This window comes from Artemia sp. Qi Xiang Cuo, chromosome 11 (genome assembly GCF_049724085.1).
Source record: "Artemia sp. Qi Xiang Cuo chromosome 11, ASM4972408v1, whole genome shotgun sequence".
Classification (NCBI taxonomy): Eukaryota; Metazoa; Arthropoda; class Branchiopoda; order Anostraca; family Artemiidae; genus Artemia; species Artemia sp. Qi Xiang Cuo.
The window spans coordinates 68,824,996-68,847,725 of record NC_142804.1 but is presented as its reverse complement, the minus strand read 5'-3'; the positions used below and the strand labels follow the sequence as shown (position 1 = coordinate 68,847,725).

At 38.2% G+C, this 22,730-nt stretch overlaps 1 protein-coding gene across 2 annotated transcripts in view; it reads left to right on the top strand.

Annotated features, from left to right (window-relative positions):
* Cdc50 (cell cycle control protein 50A) overlaps positions 1 to 22,730 on the top strand; it is a 141,767-nt gene that overhangs the window by 100,930 nt on the left and 18,107 nt on the right. For both annotated transcript variants that reach the window (XM_089096983.1, XM_089096982.1), the window contains exon 4: positions 1,567 to 1,756. In XM_089096983.1, coding sequence (XP_088953109.1) covers positions 1,567 to 1,756 — 190 coding nt within the window. The remainder of the gene's footprint in view (positions 1 to 1,566; positions 1,757 to 22,730) is intronic.

The window sequence follows — 22,730 nt, the reverse complement described above, 5'->3', positions numbered from 1 at the left end:
CCTACAAATTGCATGTCAAATCTTAATAAGAAATTAATGACAATTAAATTTACACACAAGGACCTGACCGTTAGTAACACCAGTAAGTAATATAACAAGCATAACAGAACGGTAGCGTAAAAATAACCTACAAATTGCATGTCAAATCTTAATAAGAAATTTAATGACAATAACAAAAAAGGTAAATAACATGAGGCGAATTTTTTTTTTCACGCTCCTGTAATTGCGGAAAAATAATATGTAATATAAATTAAACACATTATAAATTTATCCAAACTAAAAAAAATCAATAATTATAATTCAATAAAAAATCAATAAAATTCAAAATTTATAATTTATAATTATAATTCAAATTATAATTAAAAAAAAATCAATAATTCATTAATAATTATAAAATTAATGAAATAATATAAAATTAACATAATAAACAAAATTAAAATAAAATTAACGTAATGACTTAAAATTCATAAGTAAATTCAAATAAAGAATTTGCGTTACATAACAAAATGTTTAAATTATCGGTGCCTATACTCAGGATCCAAAAGTTCTCAGTTCGTCATTGTACTGAAACTACCGGTATCCTAAGACCTAGGAGTTATATTAGTCTTTCGATTAATTTATGAAAAAAAAATCAAATTTATAAATGATTAAACATTAATGAAATAATATAAAATTAACATAATAAACAAAATTAGCATAAAAATAACATAATGATATAAAATAAGATTCATAAAAAATAATTTCATAAATAAATTTAAATAAAGAATTTACATCATACAACAAAATGTTTAAATTATCGCTGCCAAAATTCTCGTTCCAAAATTTCTCGGCTCACCAGTGTCTAGGAACTACCGGTATCCTTTGACCTAGGAGTTATATTAGTCTTTTGATTAATTATTTCTAAAATGTAACTGAGGAGGAGGAGGGCATTCCACACAAAATAAAATATCGGAACTTCCTCCTGCGCATTTCCAGTGGCCAAGGTCCCCTTAAAGTATCTTGGCCGGTGTGCCACCAAGAGTAAATCAAGTATTCAAGTTAGTTAAAACATCAAGTATTAGAAGTTAATAATTAAGACATGTTAATTAATAATTTTCTTTGTGACTCTGCTAACCCTTCACATCCTGACGTTTATTCATTTGGACGATCGGAGTAGTAAGGGGTTCTTCCAATTCAGTGGCGTGGGAATATCCGTGTTAAAAAAAAAAAATTTTAAAATAGTAGTGGCTGGGGAACTTAGGATCCTATTGGAATTGAAGGGCCGTAGCCAGGGGGCTAGGGGGTTCGACCCCCGCCCCTCGAAATATTTCTCCGACTCGTAAAAACGTAATAAAAATGAATATAAACAAATGTTGATGTTTTTTAAGTTTTTGCCCCCCCCCACCCCCGAAAAAAACCTGGATACAATCCTGGAAGAGCTTCTTACTATGATCGGTCGTACAAAATGGTATGTCGACAGTCTATCAAAGGCTGTTCATATCAGCCTTTGATTTTTCCCGAAGGCTAATTGCAACAGTCGTTGATTCTTCTCCCTAAGGCTGATTCTAAATTTTTCCCTTTTTTCAGGGACAAGTGTTTATGTACTATGGACTTACAAATTTTTTCCAAAATCACCGTCGGTACGTAAAATCACGTGATGATTTTCAGCTTCTTGGAAGTTTGGGTGATGTTTCCTCAGACTGCGCTCCATTTCATCAAACGTCTGATGGTAGGAAAATTGTCCCTTGTGGAGCTATTGCCAACAGCATGTTTAACGGTATTGTATAAGATAGATTGATATCTTCTAATTCTCAATATAGACAAGTTTCTTTTTTCGCTAAATACCTCGTTTTTCTAAAGATGAGCAGGGAGGCGGGGGGGATTTGGGGCTCAAATTCTTGGGTTTAGGGTTGTTGACTTTGAAAATTTGATAATTTTTCTTGGAGTATGCAGCCCCTGGCATTTTGGCCCTAATTGGACAAAATTGAGGTTTTGTGGTACATAATGGCAAATGCTGCGGTGCGATTTCTTTTGGTGCTTAAAAGGGTAGTGGATTTTTTTATTTCCGTTCAAATGAACCCTCTCTTAATATTTTATGACCGCTAGTTCGAGACAGCTCTTGGAAATAAAAAAAGAGGGAGACACACACAAGTATTTATCCAATAAGAGGGTCATAGTTACTCCCGGCGTTTACCCGTGCCGTTTAACCAAACACTTGGGAAACTATAGGTCTCACCGTTCACCTGTGAGTTCAGGGGACTTGTGGGTCATGTGTCAATCCTTAAACATGGTAGCCCGCCTGAGACTCTAAGCGGGCGAGCTTATTAGGCTTAGGTCACTTGTTCAACTGTGAGTCCCGGTAAATTCAGCCTCCGTTTGGCATACAACTGCAGTGGTTATTGTCCGTTCTGAGTCAACCCAAAAATCTCGATCATCCCCATTGCAATTTCAGTAGGCAAAGCTCGTATGATAAGAACAATCTCAGTTGCCCATTTGTCATCAAAGTCCTGTGGACATGGTCAGTCATAAATCTTTGTAAATCTTTTATTTGGGGTCTCCAATTTCCTCCAAATCACTCTTAGAAACCCATAGACTATTTGAATTACCCTTATTCCATGACTTTCTACCTTGGTTCTGCCCTACGATGGAGAAAAAAAAGGAAAGAAAAAGAGTTGCATCCCTGCTACCCATTTATAAAGGTAATATTTCTCGGTTTTTAAAGTTTGCGCGGGGGGGGGGGGGTGATTGTTTGGGGTGGAGGGTACAAAAACTTTAAAAAACGCTTAAAAACGTGTTTTTATACATTTTTATTATGTTTTTACGAGTCGAACAAACATTCCGGGGGAGGAGGTTCAAACCCTCTAACCCCTCTCCTGAATATGGCCTTGGATATAGGATATCGAAACATTAAGAAACAGTCGTGTCTTTTTTCGAATGAAACAGTAATTAGGGTACAAAAATATTTGTGAAGTCTTATTTCTTTCTTGAATATGCTGAGTCCCCCCGCCTGCCCTCCTAAGCGCCCTTGAAAGCCTTTTTTCGGTCCCCCTACTTGTTCTTGGGATATGCCTATTGCAGATGACTATTTTGATGGCCTGGATAAATATACTGTCTTTTGAGCTAGCTTCACCTTGAATAGATTCAAATATCCACTTGGGATAATAATTCCAAAACTTTTAGGCGGATCGGAGGCACTTATTTGTTTACCCCACATCTTCTCCCTTCACAAACACAAATCGAACGAATGTTTCTTTTTCGGGATATCCCCAATGGAAGCTGCCAAGGGGTTCAGGGAGCAATGCCCCCCTAGGAAACGACATGATATTTGGGTCAATAAATGTGAAAATGAAAAACTTTCTCATTTAAATCTAGATTGAAAAAAGCTCTTGATAACGCTTGTCCTTCCCCTCGGTAAGCTCTCTGGTTTACACCTCTTTCCAATCCCCCTCTTCAGGTTTCGTTTCGAAAAGGATAAGAGTATAATCTCTAATGTCACAGAAATACATCTTTTTGCAATAAGAGGGGACCTATCAACCCGCCGCACAAATGCTACTGGCTTAGTTCAAAAATATTCCCGGAAAATGAAGAGGGAGTAGAGATTTAACCCTCTCCCCCTTCCCTAACTTCTAGTCCCAACCTAACTTCTTCTATGTTTGTCAACTCGAGATTGGCAGTAGAACTGACAAATTCCGTTTGAATGTTTTTTTTCTGATGCTCTTCTTCTTCTTCTATGTTTGTCAACTTAGAAACGGCAGTAGAACTTACAAATTCCGTTTGAATGAGCTTTCTTCTGATATTCTATGTCCGTTGATTAGGTTCAGTCACACCAGAAGAAACAAACAAACAGAACACAAATTTTTATAATTCTTTCTGTGCCACGGTCTTCTAAAGGCGCAATACCGTGGTCCCAAACTTGGCCGTGAATACTGGTATATTCTAAACCATCTTTCTTGGTACGTAGACAAAATACTGCATTTTAAAAGAAACCTCTGCAGTATGATTCTCTAGTGTGCTGAATTTGATGGTGTAATTTTCATCAAGACAACTCGCCCTTTGGGGTTGTTTTCTCCCTTTTTTGAAAACTTGGGCAACAGTTTCATGCTGGCAACTTTTTCTGAGTAGCTTATAACGTAATAAATTTATATATTTAGAGTCGCCTAAAAAATCTGATTTTTGTGATTTATCTTTCGCTATCAAAACTTGTGATTTGACATTGACCGTCTGGACTTTGACCTAATAATCATCAAAATCTAACCTGGCTTTTTTTTCTATTTCTTTTGCTAGAACGACTGTGGAGACATCTTGGTTATACCCAAGATACCAATTTTGACCTGTCTCTAAACCAAAACTTTGACCTGATTCTTGTCAAAACTTAGCCTAACTATATTTCTTTTTATTTATTTTGCTGGAACGATTCCGAAGACATCTTGGGGATGACCAAGATGTCTCTAAACCTTTCCTTACCTCATTCTGACCTGTCTCTAAACCAAAACTTTGACCTGATTCTTCTCAAAACTTAGCCTAACTATATTTCTTTTTATTTCTTTTGCTGGAACGATTCCAAAGACATCTTGGGGATGACCAAGATGTCTCTAAACCTGTCATTACCTAATTCTGACCTGTCTCTAAACCAAAACTTTGACCTGATTCTTGTCAAAACTTAGCCTAACTATATTTCTTTTTATTTCTTTTGCTGGAACGATTCCAAAGACATCTTGGGGATGACCAAGATGTCTCTAAACCTGTCCTTACCTAATTCTGACCTGTCTCTAAACCAAAACTTTGACCTGATTCTTGTCAAAACTTAGCCTAACTATATTTCTTTTTATTTCTTTTGCTGGAACGATTCCAAAGACATCTTGGGGATGACCAAGATGTCTCTAAACCTGTCATTACCTAATTCTGACCTGTCTCTAAACCAAAACTTTGACCTGATTCTTGTCAAAACTTAGCCTAACTATATTTCTTTTTATTTCTTTTGCTGGAACGATTCCAAAGACATCTTGGGGATGACCAAGATGTCTCTAACCCTGTCATTACCTCAGTCTGACCTGTCTCTAAACCAAAACTTTGACCTGATTCTTGTCAAAACTTAGCCTAACTATATTTCTTTTTATTTCTTTTGCTGGAACGATTCCAAAGACATCTTGGGGATGACCAAGATGTCTCTAAACCTGTCCTTACCTAATTCTGACCTGTCTAAACCAAAACTTTGACCTGATTCTTGTCAAAACTTAGCCTAACTATATTTCTTTTTATTTCTTTTGCTGGAACGATTCCAAAGACATCTTGGGGATGACCAAGATGTCTCTAAACCTGTCCTTACCTAATTCTGACCTGTCTCTAAACCAAAACTTTGACCTGATTCCTGTCAAAACTTAGCCTAACTATATTTCTTTTTATTTCTTTTGCTCGAACGATTCCAAAGACATCTTGGGGATGACCAAGATGTCTCTAAACCTGTCCTTACCTAATTCTGACCTGTCTCTAAACCAAAACTTTGACCTGATTCTTGTCAAAACTTAGCCTAACTATATTTCTTTTTATTTCTTTTGGTGGAACGATTCCAAAGACATCTTGGGGATGACCAAGATGTCTCTAAACCTGTCCTTACCTAATTCTGACCTGTCTCTAAACCAAAACTTTGACCTGATTCTTGTCAAAACTTAGCCTAACTATATTTCTTTTTATTTCTTTTGCTGGAACGATTCCAAAGACATCTTGGGGATGACAAAGATGTCTCTAAACCTGTCCTTACCTAATTCTGACCTGTCTCTAAACCAAAACTTTGACCTGATTCTTGTCAAAACTTAGTCTAACTATATTTCTTTTTATTTCTTTTGCTGGAACGATTCCAAAGACATCTTGGGGATAACCAAGATGTCTCCAGCATCGTTCCAGCAAAAAGAAATTTTGGATTCCTAACAGTAATCTAGACTCGAGAAGATTACTTCTTCATATTTCTTTAAGACTGATGCGCTACTAACTGTTGTTATTCCAACATGTGGCATAACCCTCTTAGACAGGGGGGAGGGTCATAAGAATACAAAGGAGCTTTTTATGCATAATTTTAACTCATATATTAAAGTATATTAAAACGAAAGTATAATCAGTTGTACCAGTCGGAAACCTGATCTATATTGCGCAGTCATTTTGTCTACTGGTGGTAGAGTGACCACCTCCACCTATCCTAAATTATAAAATATTCCTCATGAACGCCAGGTTTGACGTTCCCTGGGAAATAAAGAGATTAGACCTTGTATATAAATAGGAGATGAGAAAAATTATCGTTTAAACTCGCTGAAAAAAATCTGGTAGCAATTGCCATCTCGATCCTGCAAGAAACTTCCCGGAAAGGCTCATGATGTCCCCCCCTCATCCTTTCGACTTCTGCGGTGTATACATGTGAATGCAATATTTATACTATATAGAAAAAAATTGTCGCAATGGCGGGGTTCTTTCACCCCCTAGCACCAATATTAAAGGCATAAACCAAAAATAGGTACTATAAACATTAGTTTCTACCAATAAGTTGCAAATTATAAGTTGTTTACGTGTAGAAGAAAAAGAAGACTAAATATAGAGATAGGGGAATTTCAGTAAGAGAATTCTCAGATTTTGTGCCTCCCATGGGATCCTGCCAAAAACATTCTTCAGCTGTAAAAGTGGAGATATTACCATGTAACACCCTTATTCAGGTTTGTATTAAATGAAGGGAGGTTCAGAGATTAATCTACAAAACAGCTGCTAACTTCAGTTAAGGGAGCAACATTCTGACTGTGTGTCGTGTCGACACTTAACACAATTTTTTGCATAAATTGTTTCTTAATCTGTCACAACATTAAAACGAGAAAATATTCGGAATGAAAAATTGGTTCTTGAACTGTGTCGATTAAACTACTTTTAAATATGACGATTAGGTAGCGGATAAAATAAAATGTTGGCAAGGCCACCTCAAGCTTTGAGGTGGCAAGGATGATCAGCGACAGCTGTATTAACAGGCGTGGCATGACTTGCACAGGATCAAGAGGGGAAAGTTAATGGAAGGTGAAGTTACCTCATGAGCTCCAGTGTATTCAGATTATAAAATACCAGGGGACGAACAGCGTAACGAAACTTTAATGTCGAATAAAAGATCTAAACCCAAACTGGCCAGCCATGACAAAACAAATAAAAGAATATAAATACGACAAACGGGTCTATGGCTAGTAAATGAAAACAAAATGAACAAAAAATCAAACGAATATTTTGACCGTATACAACAAGGCGTCTTCAACGTAGAAAAAAAAACTAGAAACTAAAAAATATAACTAAAGAATATACATAAAACTAAAATAGTCTAACTAAAATACATTATATATAATTACTCACATATACAATTGCCAGCTACCTTCATGAAAACGAGTAGCTACCAATATGTTATTAACTGTATATTATATATTTTAGTTGGTCTATTTCAGTTATATATATATATATTAGTTATATTTTTTTAGTCTTAGTTTCTAGATTTTTTTTTTACGCTGAAGAAGGCTTGTTGTATACGGGCGAAATATTCATTTCTTTTTTTGTTCTCTTTGTTTTCATTTACTGGCCATAAACCCGTTTGACATCTTCATATTCATTTCTTTCTTTCTTTTTTAATGTCGAATTCTGATGAAAAATTAGCTGCAGCTGAAGGTGATTCCAAATATAACTGAAGTTAATATTAAAGACAGTATGAAAGTAAGTAAACACCAAATCTTTTAAAAAACAAGGTCTTTAAACGCCCCGTAAAAAACGGCGCTAGAACATTTGATTTAGCCAGTGGATTGAATAAGCAATGAGGTGACCAAATAAAAATACATGGAACCTTTTTTTTTCATTTCAATACTATCGGTAACTCGAACCTTCTATGACGTCATATTTGTAACTCAAGTTTACTGACACAGAAGCGGGCTCAGAATGCGAATATCCTCACCTATCCAATAAATAGAATGCTATCAATAGGGAATGACGTCATACCCTACTATTAAGGGGGTGTCTCTAATAGAAAGTGACGTCATCTAGGCTATAAACAACACGTCACATCCTGAAACAGGTTAGTTTATGACAAACACACTAACTTAGAAGATGTTAGTATCCACTTGTACAGTGTCACCCATTGTAGCAGAAAATGAGAAATACGTGGATTCAAAACGTTGCATTACATTAGCAACATCAGCCGTGTCAGAGGTTTTGTACCTCAATGATGAAAATTCTAAAGTGGAAGGTGGAGAAATAACTGGTCTTTCTGTGGTTACCTCTCCCACGCCCATCAAAAAGGGAAGAAGAAAAAATAAATCAACAAAGAGAAGGAAGAGGTCAGGGGAAGTGATGTCATTTCCAGTAAAAGTAACTGGTAAAACTACAAAAGCTAAAGTTAATATGGAGTTACATACACAAAAACTGAAGTCATTATTTTCGAAAAGTAGAGCCGACTTTATAATTGTCAGACTGAGAGAATTAGAAGATCATGGTTATGTTCATGGTGATCCATGTGTTAGAAAACCTACAAAGCCAGTGAATCCAGGACAGTATTCAAAAGTGGTAGCGAACTTGAGAAAACGCCGTGAACTTGAGAAAATGAATAGAGATCTTGTTGCACAAGATCTACAAAAGATCTACAAGAGATCTGTTGCACAAGATCTCTATTTATCTGAAGATGACGATAAATATATGGATCCCTCTTCCGTCGGGATTAACAGAAAACGCATCGCGCAATTCACTTTCCCTGATGAAATTAAATTACATAATGGTTCAAAACGTTGTATTACATTAGCAACGTCAGCCCTGTCAGAGCAAAGGGATATTGTTGGTTTGAAAGGATTAAAGAATAACGGTGGTGTTTCATGCTATACCAATGATCTCTATTTTTCTGAAGACGAAGATATTATCGCACAGGATCTCTATTTATCGGAAGATGAAGATAAATCTTACGTCGGGATTAGTAGAAGACGCATCGCGCAATTCACTTTCCCTGATGAAATTAAATTACATAATGATTCAAAACGTTGTATTACATTAGCAACGTCAGCCCTGTCAGAGCAAAGGGATATTGTTGGTTTGAAAGGATTAAAGAATAACGGTGGTGTTTCATGCTATACCAATGATCTCTATTTTTCTGAAGACGAAGATATTGTCGCACAGGATCTCTGTTTATCGGAAGATGAAGATAAATCTTACGTCGGGATTAGTAGAGGAAGCATCGCGCAATTCACTTTCCCTGATGACATTAAGTTACACAATGATTCAAAACGTTGTATTACATTAGCAACGTCAACCCTGTCAGAGCAAAGGGATATTGTTGGTTTGAAAGGATTAAACAATAACGATGGTGTTTCATGCTATGCCAATGCAGCACTTCAGTGCCTTTTTAGTCTACAAGGAGCATTTTTTCAGAAATTAGTAGGACTAAAAGGAAATGTTGTTAAAGAGTTGCAGAGAATTTTTTGGTCGCCAAGTTATACCGAAAGCGCGACAGTTTTGAGATCTTTACTACCTGCAGAGTATGGATTTTCAGAACGTCGTCAGCAGTCACTTTGTGAGTTCTGGGAAATACTTTTAGCGACCATAAAGAATGAAAATTCTGGAAATGAAACTGAGAGTCCCCTGCGTGATCTATTCCGTTACAAAGTCAAGAAGTACTTAGCTTGTTCGGTGTGTAAATGGAGTCAAATTGATAACCCCAATAACTCCAATCTAGATGATATAGAAGTATGTTATTTTCCTGTTCCTGGAGTCCTAAACCCTCATGCACGTGCCGACGAAGAGATCATTGAAACGAAAGACATACCATTTTATGATGTTTTATACCCATTTCAACTAGCAAAAGATAATGTCCAAAGATGTCCAAATGGCCACAAGTGTAGACTTTTTACCATATTCACTCACACCGCTAAATTTCTTGTACTAAATCTGGACAGAAGAGCATTATCGAGAAAAATAAATAGAAAAATTATAGAATTTTGTCCGGACAAGGTTTACCTGATGAAGACACCTGAGTCTGATCTGGCTCATTATTACTATAATCTACCAATATCAGAGGAACTCTACCGCGCATGTTCCATAGTCGTTCATAGTGGATCCAAAAACGGTGGTCATTATTATGCTTACAGAAGGACCCTAGAGGGAGAGTGGTACTTATGCAACGATGAAAAAGTAACTAGAGTTGACAAAGCTAAAATTAATTTCTCAGACATGACTTTCTTAGTTCTTGAGAAGTGTTAGCATTGCAATGTAAATTAATATGATGTTATGAATTGTGTATTGTAACTCATTATACAAATCGGAACAGCTTGAAAGTTAATATAACATTTTTTGTTTCTCTAACAGAAATATGACAAAAGATAAGATGACTTGCTATAGTTGGGAGCATATCCGTGGCTTTTTGCAAAAACGGCATAAGTCCACTTTTTTGGGAACATATCCGTAGCTTTTTGCAAAATGGTGTAAGTCCACTTTTTTCTGAAAACTAGTTAAGCATATGGTTCAAAAGAAATCGAAGAGTTCTAACCATTGATCTATTTTAAATGGACTTATCTTTAATTCTGATCGAGTTACAAATTGTTCTAAAAGGACATAAGTCCTTATCTTTGAAGTAACGAACAATTCAGCAATTTTGACATTTTCATTGAATTCCGGTTGAAATATTAATTATGGATCGGTCTTTAAAGTGACAAGTTTCTTAAATTCTGATTTGTGAGAAATATTCTTTCATTGTGCGTTTTTATTTTTAATTAGCTCTCCTGTAATATTAGGGAAAGTGGGCCTATTTTCAAAAAAATCCTATTTTTTGAAAATAGGATTTGTTTTCGCCTCAGCTCAGCTTTGAATGACTAAATAGAGAAAAAATGATAGCTCTAAAAAAAACAGGTGGAAAAATGTTTTAATGGTTTAAATTAATCATTGAAGTTTTTTTTAAATAAGGTAATGTACCATTTAGCCGTACCAAAAAAAGAATTGTTTGAATTTAAACAAAGATAAAGCAAAATGATGAAATGTTCTTTATAGTTTCAAAATATTTTGTGTTCTTCGAAAACTTTATTCTTTGTTCCTACATACTGACAGCTAATTTATGTTGTTAGTTTTAGAATGTATCATGATCATTTATACAATTAAACCCTTTGTTATTATACCCCAAAACATGAAATTTAACCAGATTTATTCTATTATTTTCCAAAATGTGTTTGAAAACGTTTGGTCACTGTTGGCTGCTGTTTATTAGGTTGCAGCTATTGCTGTAACCAAAACCTCTTTTTTTGAATTTCTGGTTACTATGGGTCGTGCATTGCTCTTTACTAGGTTGCAGCCATGGCTGCATTCATGTTTAAGTTATATTCTGTTGTAAGTTATAACTAAAGTATGTTATCTAGGCTAGTAAATAAAGCCATCGTTAGCAATAATGTTTACAATGTAGCCCCTCCGAAAATGTTTGCCCACCCCTGGTCTGTCCTGAAATTTCATTCCCATGTCATGTGGAGATACGGAGTTACCTGAGGCATGAGAAGGGACTGGTCGCTCCCAATAACCTTCGGCTCTTAAAAAGACTAAAAAGATTAAAACCCTAGATATTTCAATTGTCGATGGAAGGCCTGTTTGGAAGTTTCTAGCACTTTCCATGCGAACCCGCTGGAGAAAAAAGGGACAATCTTTGTTCATTTCACTACATAGCTCTTTATTAAGCCAACGCTCATGGGTTGTTGTTTTTGCGTGATTTTTGCATTGTAAGTGTATAGCTACCGCAAGAGCGGATCCAGGATTTTTGTTCGGGGGGGGGGGGGTTACTAATTTTTGACTCGGTTTTCGACTAATTTTTACTAAGGTTTTACTAATTTTCGACTTGGTCAAAAAATTCGGGGGGGGGGGGTTCAAACCGGGTAACCCCCCCCCCCCTGGATACGGCCTTGAGCTACCGGTAGGAGGTTAGCGGACACCAATATCCAAATGAAAATAGCTATAGGCTATTTTAGATTGACACCTTAATCCAGCTAAAATGACATCCTGAGACTGTAATCTTATAATATCTACCACCCTGATTCGACAACCAATAAGAGGTATTCACGCTTTGTAATCGTGATTAGAAAATGGTGATTAGAGGAGAAAGTAATGAATGGACTTTGCTCATTCTGGTAACAATTCGGCCTCACCCCCTGACAAAAAGCTGAGTCAAGCTTTTTCTAACAAAACCCTGGATTTTGATGTAAAAGTAAGGTAAAGAATACGGCATTGGATTTTACAATCCCTACCGGTAGTGCTGATCTCCGTTTCATGGCCCTTCGGCCAGGAAGTGCAAGAGGGGCGGAGCCATTCTGTGCTTTCGCACACTATTATTATTTACCTTCCCAGGTTCCAGGTACCCATTTAGAGCATGGTTCGAGTTGCTGAGCTTACAGAGTCAGGCCACTGACCTCCGTTTAAACCCAAATAACCAGCGCCACCAGGATTCGAACCCCTGTCCTCTCGGACAAAGGGTATCAAGTCTAGTGCGCTAACCACTCAGCTACAATGGCTTGTATTTGAATGTACTAACCACTTGGTTGAAATTTGGATGTTGTGTTCTCAATTTATGCTAATGATCTGATTTTTACGGTTAGGAAATATTTTGTTGTCTTTTGTGTTACCCCGAATTTTTTTATGCCCGTAAGTGTAGATCTCCATTAAATGGTTACGGCATTCTAGTTGTCTTCACTTACACCCTTGATTCTAGTAGAAATAGTACAAGCGTTTCCCACTTGTGTAGTGTTGCCCGTACTAGCAAAATGTATATTTTTGTCGGACGACGAAAGAGATACGGGGTTTATTGACGGCAGAGCAAATATTTATGAACACTCAGCAAAATTAATCGGCTCACAAGATTTCTATTTACATGAAGATGAAGATAACTCTAGGTACGACGCCATACTTAGTAAAGAAGGTATGATGAATACCATCCATGATGACAATGAAAAACATGTTGATCCAAAACCTTCTATTACATCATCAAAGTCAACTCTGTCAGAGGATTTGTACCTTAGTGATGGATATTCTAAAATGAAAGATTGAAAAACAACTGGTTTTCTAGGATTTTCCCTTCCATGCCTACCAAATGAGGAATAGAAAAAAATAATCATCGAAAAGAATAAGAAAATCTAAGAAAGTGGAATCAACTCGTACAATCACTAAAGAAAAGTCAATAGAGAGTTAATGGAAATCGTGCCAGTGACTAGCGTTGGTCGATATTGGATATTGATATATCGCACCGAATACTGATATCATGTGGAATCCATGACTAAAGATACATGTGGAATCTGCTCCGCCAATGTAACCAGCAAGACCGGTGGCGTAGCATGCACTAAGTGCAACAAGTGGTTTCATTTCACATGCGGTAAAGTTAAATACTCTCTAGAACTAAAGAACACATACCTTTGCCCTCCATGCAAACCAAAAAATGATGCTACTGTTGCGTCTCCGAAAGTGACCGGAAAACCGACTAAGACGACTACTTCCATTCCCAATTCAGCGGGATCTAGCGGGCTTCTCCGCCCCCAAGCAGGTAGTATTCTCTCCAAGTCGGCCGAAAGTCCTATTGTAATCACTAAGCCCCCGTATTCTACTCTTGCCATTATGAACCCCGGTGATAGTGAAAAACCCAAACTTGAACCAGTTTCACAACCACCAATAACACCCGCTCCTGAAGTAATAGCAGAAGAAGTAAATGAGGCTAGAAAAACGCAGAACAGTAATGACGTGCCTGCCTTAGGCTTGCCTCCATCCGAATCTTTGCTAATCCCTGACCTCTCTAGGTGCATCACCTGTGATATACCAGCTGGGGGAAGCCCCTCCTTTGAATGCCATTCTTGCAAAAGATGGCAGCACGGTGCATGCGCTGCAATAGATGCAGACCTAGTACTGGCTCTGCAGAAGCCGTCGGGCCGGTACTTTTCGTTCAAGTGTACTAACTGCTATCAACGTCCCTGCCATACGCCTAAACAACTAAACCAAAGTACCCAAATCTTTCCTGATCAAGATGAATTGAGCCAAAATCCAAACGAACAAATCAAAGAACCCTTAGTATGCCGTTTCTACCTCCGGGGAATTTGCCGAAACAGTGTGGATTGTCCCAAACCAAAGGATTGAGTCCCAAGCCAAAATCCAAAGGAACAAATCAAAGAACCCTTAGTATGCCGTTTCCACCTCCGGGGAATTTGCCAAAACAGTGTGGATTGTCCCTTTCTGCACATCTGCACAGATTTCTATAGGGGAAAATGTGGCAACGATCAATGTATATTGGTACACAAAGAACCTTGCCGAAAGTTCTCATCTGGTCTTTGCTTCGTGAATAACTGTCCTAAAGTGCACCTGCCAGCTAAACGTCGCCTGCATGGGGCGATAAAAACGCACCCGAAGCAGTCAAAAAACGGGTTCCCTGCAAAATCCGAAGTGGGGGAACAAGATATCAGAACAGGAGATGGTTTACTGAGAATTGTCCCCTTAATGCAGTTGAAACTCGCACCTCCGAGGAAAGACAACAGCATACATCCTATAGCTCCCCCTCCCTCCTACCGAAGACCGTGGCTACCAGCACCCCCAATAAGATGGCAAGCTATACCATACGGGCCCGTACCAGATATCAGACTAACTATCCCGCCAGCACACCAAATTATTACTCCCCATTTTCCAGCGAGGAACCGATTTTCATAGCTCATCAAGTCGCTAGTCTAACACAGCCCATTCTTGATTTCCACCGCTCAATCCCACTACCAATAAATCAAGCTTTACTCCATGAACAACTCCCACCACCTTACAATCAACAAAAAGGTCACCTTCAACAAGTGAAAACCAACACCTGTTACAACCTTAAAATACAACCCCAAGTATACTCAGCGCTCAGCTCAAATGGATGCCCAAAGACACCAAACTCTACACGGTACGACAAAGGATTGTAATCACACAAAGCAGAAGTATTCATTTCCCAAAATCCTGCTTGCAAACGTCCGCTCTCTTGGGAATAAAGTCGAAGAGCTGGAAACCACCCTCATACAAAATGACATTGAAGTGGCTTGCTTGTGCGAAACTTGGTCCGCGTCTGACATATGCACGGTTATTTCCGGGTACGATGTGTATCTACTCCCCAGATTAAATAAGGACGGGGCCATTGTGAGTCATGGTGGTGGAGTTGGGTTTCTCTGCAAGTCTGCAATTCGGAATCGAGCCCTAAATATGCCTATCCCTAGGAAACCTGAGCACTAAGTTCTCTGGCTTTGGACAAAACCCCGATACTTACCAAAAGAAGTATCATCAATCATTTTTGGTGTCGTCTACTACCCACCAAGAGCATCGTTCCGAAAGGAACTCGTACTCTACCTACAGTATTCGGTTGACTACATAAGATCCCAATACACATACGCTGCCATTCAGATCCTGGGCGACTTTAATGATTTAAAGGCTAGCTGGCTCTCAAGTTCACTCTCACTTACGTAAGTTGTTGAAGTCCCAACACGCGAGTGAAAAGTACTAGACCTTATCTTTACCAATATTGAGGAGTTCTCTAATCCCCCCCTACACTCTCTCCGCTATTGGTATGAGTGACCACCTTACTGTAATATGGAAGCCTAGCAGAAAACCCCCTGACAGATCCCAGTCAGTGGTGAAGTACCGCCACATACTCAAGAACAACTCCAGAGTTACCGAGAGTGGCTAGCAAGGAAAAACTGGTCGAAAGTCCTCAATATGAAGAACGGCAACAATATGATGCAAGAGGTCACTGCTCAGCTTTTCCATGAATATAAAGTAATATTTCCCGAAAAGACAATCCTGGTCAAGTCACAAAATAAGCCGTGGGTGACTAAAGAGATTAAGGATCTAATCAAATCGAGAAATGAGCTCTACAAGTTGGGATATCAATATGAGGCTAAAAAAAATGCGCAATGTCATATGTCTCAAAATAAAGAAATCTAAAAAGGAATTTGGTGCTCAAGTGGTTAAGAAGCTTTGGAAGCCTAACCCCTCTAGATTCCACCAGAAGGTTCAGGAGATTATTGGACGGACTCGAAAGCAGCTGACAATCTACGGCTCTGATGGTGAACCTCTGAGCGCTGATATGATCAACACACATTTTTCAAATATTTGTCGCACACACCCACCTCTTGACGAGCTACCTGAAAATGGACCCATTGAACAAATTCCGATCATTCGCCCCCATGAAGTATACGAGAAGCTCAAACGCCTGGATATCAGAAAGAGTAGTTACCCTTTAGAAGTTCCTATTGAGTTGATAGCTCATTGCTCTGAAGAGCTTAGTCATGTTTTGGCTTCCTGTTTCAATCAATGTCTAATAGATGGTACATTCCCGGATTGCTTCAAGACAGCCTATATAACTCCCATTCCTAAAATAAAAAAAAACCCTCTCCCCTAACGATTTGCGCCCGATTTCAAAAACCCTGTGCCCTTCCAAAGTGTTTGAAGGCTTTATCTGTGAATATCTATATGAAGATATTGAAGCTAATTTAGACCCTCAGTAATTTGGTTTCAGGCCTGGACATAATACTACCCACTATCTTGTATGTCTTCGTGACGATCTGATGAAACATCACGAGAAGGAAGAGACATACGCAGAAATCCTTCGCAGCGATATAGTAAAGGCGTTTGACAGCATCCAACACCTGATAGCTATTAACCGAGCTAAAGAAATGGGTGCTCGACAGTTTCTTGTGAGAATGGTTGCAAGCTTCCTGCACAATCGAAACCAATATGTTTCACTCACGCAGGATGAAGCATCCGAATTCCAAGAAATATGGTGCGGAGCACCCCAAGGGACAAAATTAGGACCACTGATCTTTTTGATTGTTTTTAACCCCGTCCTAGCACATATACAAAGTCGCTACAAGTTTGCTGACGACCTGTCAAGCATATCATTCCGCACCTTAGCGAGCCTAGCAGAGGAAATCACCACCTCATCAATATTTTCCCAGCTAAAGCATAATCTTGAAGATGTAATGCTTACAGTTAGTGAAACCAAGAGCCATATTCTACGTGTTAGCTTTTTAAAATCTGCAATTTCGTCCCAAGAAGACACTGGACTTACAACTAAAGATAAAATGAACATTCAAGTAGTAATTTAAAGAAGAAACTTGAATTGGGGTCCAAATATACAGTCTATCCTCCAAAATTCTTCCCTATACTTGAAATTCATTACATACCAACCACGGTTCAATATCTGAATTTTTAGTATGCGCAGTCTATATTGTATGTATATTCGACCGCAAACCGGGTATGCTTTTCCCGTTTGGCACCCAGGTCTAACGGCTATCCAAACCGAAAAGCTTGAAAATATTCAGAAGCAGGCGTGCCAAATAATGCTTGGGGCAAATTATACATCCTATGAGGACAGCCTGCAGAAACTGAGGCTTCAGAAACTATCTGAAAGGCGCCACGATCTCACGATGCGTTTCGGGAAAAATGCCTAAGCTCTGATGTCCATCGGAAAATATTACCGGATTTCCAGGAATCACAGATGAGTCGGCCAAAAACACGTAGAGGAGCCCTCACTTCGTCGTGCCAACTCCTTTGTCCCCCACCCCGAAAGGCATCAAAAAGGTACCGATCATCGTTTGTTCCATACTTCGTGAACCACTATAATGAGGAACTAGTTGAAAAGGAAATCTATAAAAAGTTGTGAAAAAGTTTATTTATTTTTATATTTATTTATCTGATCTCATGTGTTATATTTTCCTGTTGTTTGACGTCCGCTGCTAGCTATAAGCTATTATGGAAATAAAGAGTTATTATTAAATGGGTACCTGGAGAAATCTGGGGAAGCTAAGCGGGAAAGGTGTGCGAAAGCACTGGATGGCTGCCCCCCCCCCCATTAGACTTCTGGAACAAGGGTCACGAAACGGAGATCAGCACCACCGGTTTGGACCTTGAGTGTCTAGTGTTGCCATACTTACTTACTTTCTTTTGCTAATTAGTCCAGGAAGTGTGTGAAAAAAGGGCCTAACCCGGAACAAATTGCAATAGAAATGACTCTTTGACTACCAGACTCAGAAAAATGTGCTTATTCCAAATATACGAAGTTTGCTCATCTAGCTGTTTCACAAATATGTTTTTTTGGGGTTGAGGTGAATAACGAGGAGGAGAAATATGTCTTTTGCAGAAATGCGTAGAACCACGAAAAACAATATGTATTTAGGGGTAATAAAGTACGCTGAATCAGAAAATGATCTCTAACTGCAAGGATAAACAGCGGTTATCAATATTTAAAGGGGAAGTATGCGGGAGGAGGGTGAATTTTCTCACCTAGTGTTAAACCACGCTGAATCTGAAATAAACCGGTCTTAAAATGTAGAATGACAACTATCACCCATTTTGATGGTTTATTTAATTATTAAAGCACTCTCAACTTTTTCAGTTATATAATATACAAATGTTATAAAAAAAACGAAATATCAATGTTCATAGATCATCGTTATCTTCAAGATCATCAACTATAAGAAACTTATTTGTACTCCAGTTCGCAAAACTGGTTCCCATGCATGCTTCACAGGCCCAGGAGCATTTCATGCTATTTCTTTTGCAAGCACATTGCGTGTTTGAGCAGTTGGTTTTGTAGTTACAGTGAAAAACTGCAAGAAGAGAGTTGGGGGAAGCTGGGAGTTTACCAAAAATAGGGCAATATAACCCATTCTTAATTACCCAACCGAACTGGCCTGGGTCGAGATTACATCCCAGGGTTTTTCACGATTCAACTTGCAAATAAACTCGAAATGAGTGGAAGCTGCAAGCATCACTGGTGGGAGGGAGAACTTTAGACTCAACATACGAAGCAGGTGCTGTAACTTTCTCGATGAATTTGAGGCTTGTAACATGCACTGACCTATTGCCGCAACCTTCCTGTCTGTTTTGTCTCCTACGAACAGAGTGTTGAGAAAGAGCCACAAAGATGAGGGTAGGTATTCGAGATTGTCTGTTATCTCTCCGAGGTTTTCAGAATTAGGATACACATCCATTTGTTGTTTAATACCTTTGGCATCACTTTTGATTATAGCTGCTGCAGCTCGGACGATAGCTTCCTTCTCCAGTTCCACGTCGAGATTTTTTGGCTTTAAGTAATGCTCGTGGAGAATGGCATGAGCTGTGGCTCTTAGCGTAACGACGTTCTGTCTGCCGTTTATCTCTGCAAATACTGCGCTTTCACCAAATCTCTCTCGCATCTTCTTTTTCATGTATCTTTCACTATATCCAGAATCCTGTGAATCGCCCATGAGCTCGTTCATCATGCTAACAAGATCATTCAGTGTTAGTTGCTCATCATCGTTAGCCTGAAAAAACTCGACAATTTTCTCGAACGCCTCGTTCTGATTCAAGTTCTGTGGTCGACCAGGTTTCCAGACTGTGAAGGAATTCTGCTATACTCGTTGAGTATATTGCATTTCGTTAAAAAGTTTGGGTTGCAGGATTTGTGGTAAACTACATCAGCAGCGTGTAGATTTGCAGTGTCAGCTAGAATTTTAGTCATTACTGCTCCTGACCTGTCATCCTTTCTCTTCCCACACTACTCTCTTAGTTTGTTTTCAAAGTCTATCGTTCTAACCTTGAAACTGTCTTCCTTCTTCTTCGTTCTGTCAAAGGTAACTGGTGTAGAGCAAACGAGAATCGGATTTGAAGTTGAAGTTTCCAGATAAACGGGAAGATTCTCGCCTCAGACTTTGTTTCACCTGCGACAACGATGACAAGTACTGTTCAATAGATTTCTTGTTTGTGAAGCTAGACCTGCATGACTTATGGACAGGATCCTTAATAACTGCTGTGACATCTTCACGCTTCCTTGATCGACTAGCTTCATTCACCGGGTCTGCACCTTTCTCTCCCAAAACGACCTTTCCCGACTCTTCTACTATTTCTTCTTTGAAAATATACAATTCATATCGACAATTTAAAGTTTAAGAGTAGTTATCCATACATTCATCGTTCAACCTAAAAAGATATAGCTAAATTTAAACTGGTTTAATGTTTCTAAGATTGAGAGAGAGAGAGAGACAGAGAGAGAGAGAGAGAGAGAGAGAGAGAGAGAGAGAGAGAGAGAGAGAGAGAGAGAGAGAGAGAGAGAACTTCACCATCAGCTAAACAACTCTCACTGACTGAACGCAACTTTGACCTGTTATCCATTAATCGACTGGCCAGAAAAGGCAAAACACGATGGAACAGGTTTTATCACTGTAATGATAGATTTAGATTCGCCCGAAGGATTTTTACATTCTGGGATTGTTAGGTCGCGTCAGTCGCAAAAGGATTATGAAACTGATGGAATATTTAGATGAAAGTTCTAATTTTACATTCAAATAAAGGGGATTTTTATAATCACGATGGTCTAGTACCCTATTTTAGACTTTAATTTCGTTGTTGTACACCTTCATATGAAAACATGAATATAACATCTTCAAAGTCAACCTGAACCTTAAGAAAATAATTAATTGTATTTCTCTATATGTTCATCATACAATCTAAAAAGATGAGTGGCAGCTTTATTTTTACTTTAAAATAACATTGATTTTCAAGACCGTTATGATCTTATTCAAAAATCTTTACATAAGTTCAATTGTTATAAGGTTATATATGAAAGCATGAAATTCAACTCCTCAAAATCAACCTCAACAAAAAAAAAAAAACATATTTGTGAAACAGCTAGATGAGCAAACTTTGCATATTTGGAATCCGCGCATTTTTCTGAGTCGGACAATGAAAGAATAATTTCTATTGCCATTTGTTCCTAGTCAAACGATTCCCTTCCTGGACTATATGGCGTGATTCGCTTACGAAAATAAGTCACATGCGTAAACCAGAGGGTTTTACCAAGGTACCATAAAAAGTAATCTCTCCTGGTTTTTCTTTTTTTTTTGGACTGTATCGGTATATATCGAAGTAAAATAAAATTTTTGGGTACGAACTGGTCAAAAGAGAATTTTGCTTTAAGTTCCTGATAAAGAATCAACAATCCTCCAAAGCTTCCTAGGATTTTTTTTTTTTTTGGAAATAACTCCAATATATCTCAAAGAGTATTTATACTGGAATTTATTCGAGTGTAAAATGCTGTGAAAGACATCTTGGGTGCAGGTTTGCCACTCCTAGAGATTTATCAGTATTTCTAGTCATTTTATGCTGAAACAAATAAAATCACTAAACCAGCACATAAATCACTAGATTATTGACGAAAATTAACAAACTTAACCACTAAATTTACACTAACACTAAATTAACAAAAAAAATCACTAACATCTAGTGGTTTTTATTCTTACCGTGTGACAACCCTGTTTGGGGTTTTCGCTTGTTGTCAACGAACTGCTGTTTGTATAGGGAAGGTTTTTGCTACTTCGTTTTTCTAAATAAGACGCATGAAGGGAGATTGGACCAAAGGAATTTTGATCTCTAAATCATTAAAAAACAGCTACTCCTGAGTCTGGGAAGAGAAGGTATAACACATTTTGGAAAAAAAGAGAAACTTTATTATCTTGAGAATCGAAGAAGACAATAGAAAACGAGATTAAGCTAATCAGTTGACAAAAATTGCGCTTGGTACTGTAAGTTGTCAATGTCACTTTGACCAGAGATGTCACATACTTTCTTTTGAATTACCGCGGCCAAATGCTTGAAGGAGATTGCCTAACCTGTAGACGTACTAATTTGTAAAATACTACAGATCTACGCGGAGAGGGGGGAGGGGGTCCAACCCTCCCCAAAATCCAAAATTTTCTTGAATTTTTGGGCACTTCTTTTTCGAATCATCAAATAAATTTTGTTTCTTTATAATCCCCCTTTTTTTAATTGACCCCTCCCCCTGGAAAAATCCTGTGAATGTGTCTGATTGACAGCATGTATTTTGTGAGCTCATTGAGCTTTTCCTTCCATGCTAGTAGCAATTGTTTCCAAGGTGCCTTCCATAGGCAAAACCGATTATTTAGGTCTGATTATTAAAACTGATTGGTTATTACCATTCTTGCCACCAGCCTGATAGATGTACGGTGGCTGTAAACCAGTCTGTGTTTTGCAATTTGATTTCTAAGTTTCTGGTATCTATTCAGCACAGTAGAGGTAATATAGAGTAGCGAAATGTTTCTCCAAACCTGACACATATTTCATAGCGCACAATTTGGGAAGTTTCCGAAACCGTCACATTTTCCCAGCCGTCGGAAACAATTGTCATTGCGCGTGCGCGAAGGCGGGGTCATGAAGCTTGTGTGATTTTAGATATGTTATAATCTTCAATGGAGAGTATAGGACTTTTTGCTGCTATATATTACCTCTACTGTCCTATTCAGGCAGTTGATCTGTAGTACCCCTACTACTGACAGATCGCTGCGGTTCCAAGTCTGCCCGCGGCCAACACGACTGCGTGCCCTCCTTCTCCACACGGGCAATATATCTGTTACCATAGAATTACAAATTTGTCAAATAAATAATATATTGCTCTGAATTGTAATACGCCACGGTGGGAGGGGAGATTAAATGCTGTTGTTTATAAGAAAAAAAAGGATCTGCAAGATTCAGATTGGGCGTAGACCTGGTATGCACATAAGAGAATAATGAAATGGAGATTAGGGTCCAGGTGCTGCCTCCTCAGTAATCAAAGACAATTAGACTTAAGTAGTTATAAATCAGAAATTTGTTTGCACTAAATGCAGGAAACATACCACTTGTTACTTTCCTGCATTTATAAGTCTAGTAAAATGCCTAGCTTTTCCCTGAGGAAAATGCCATAA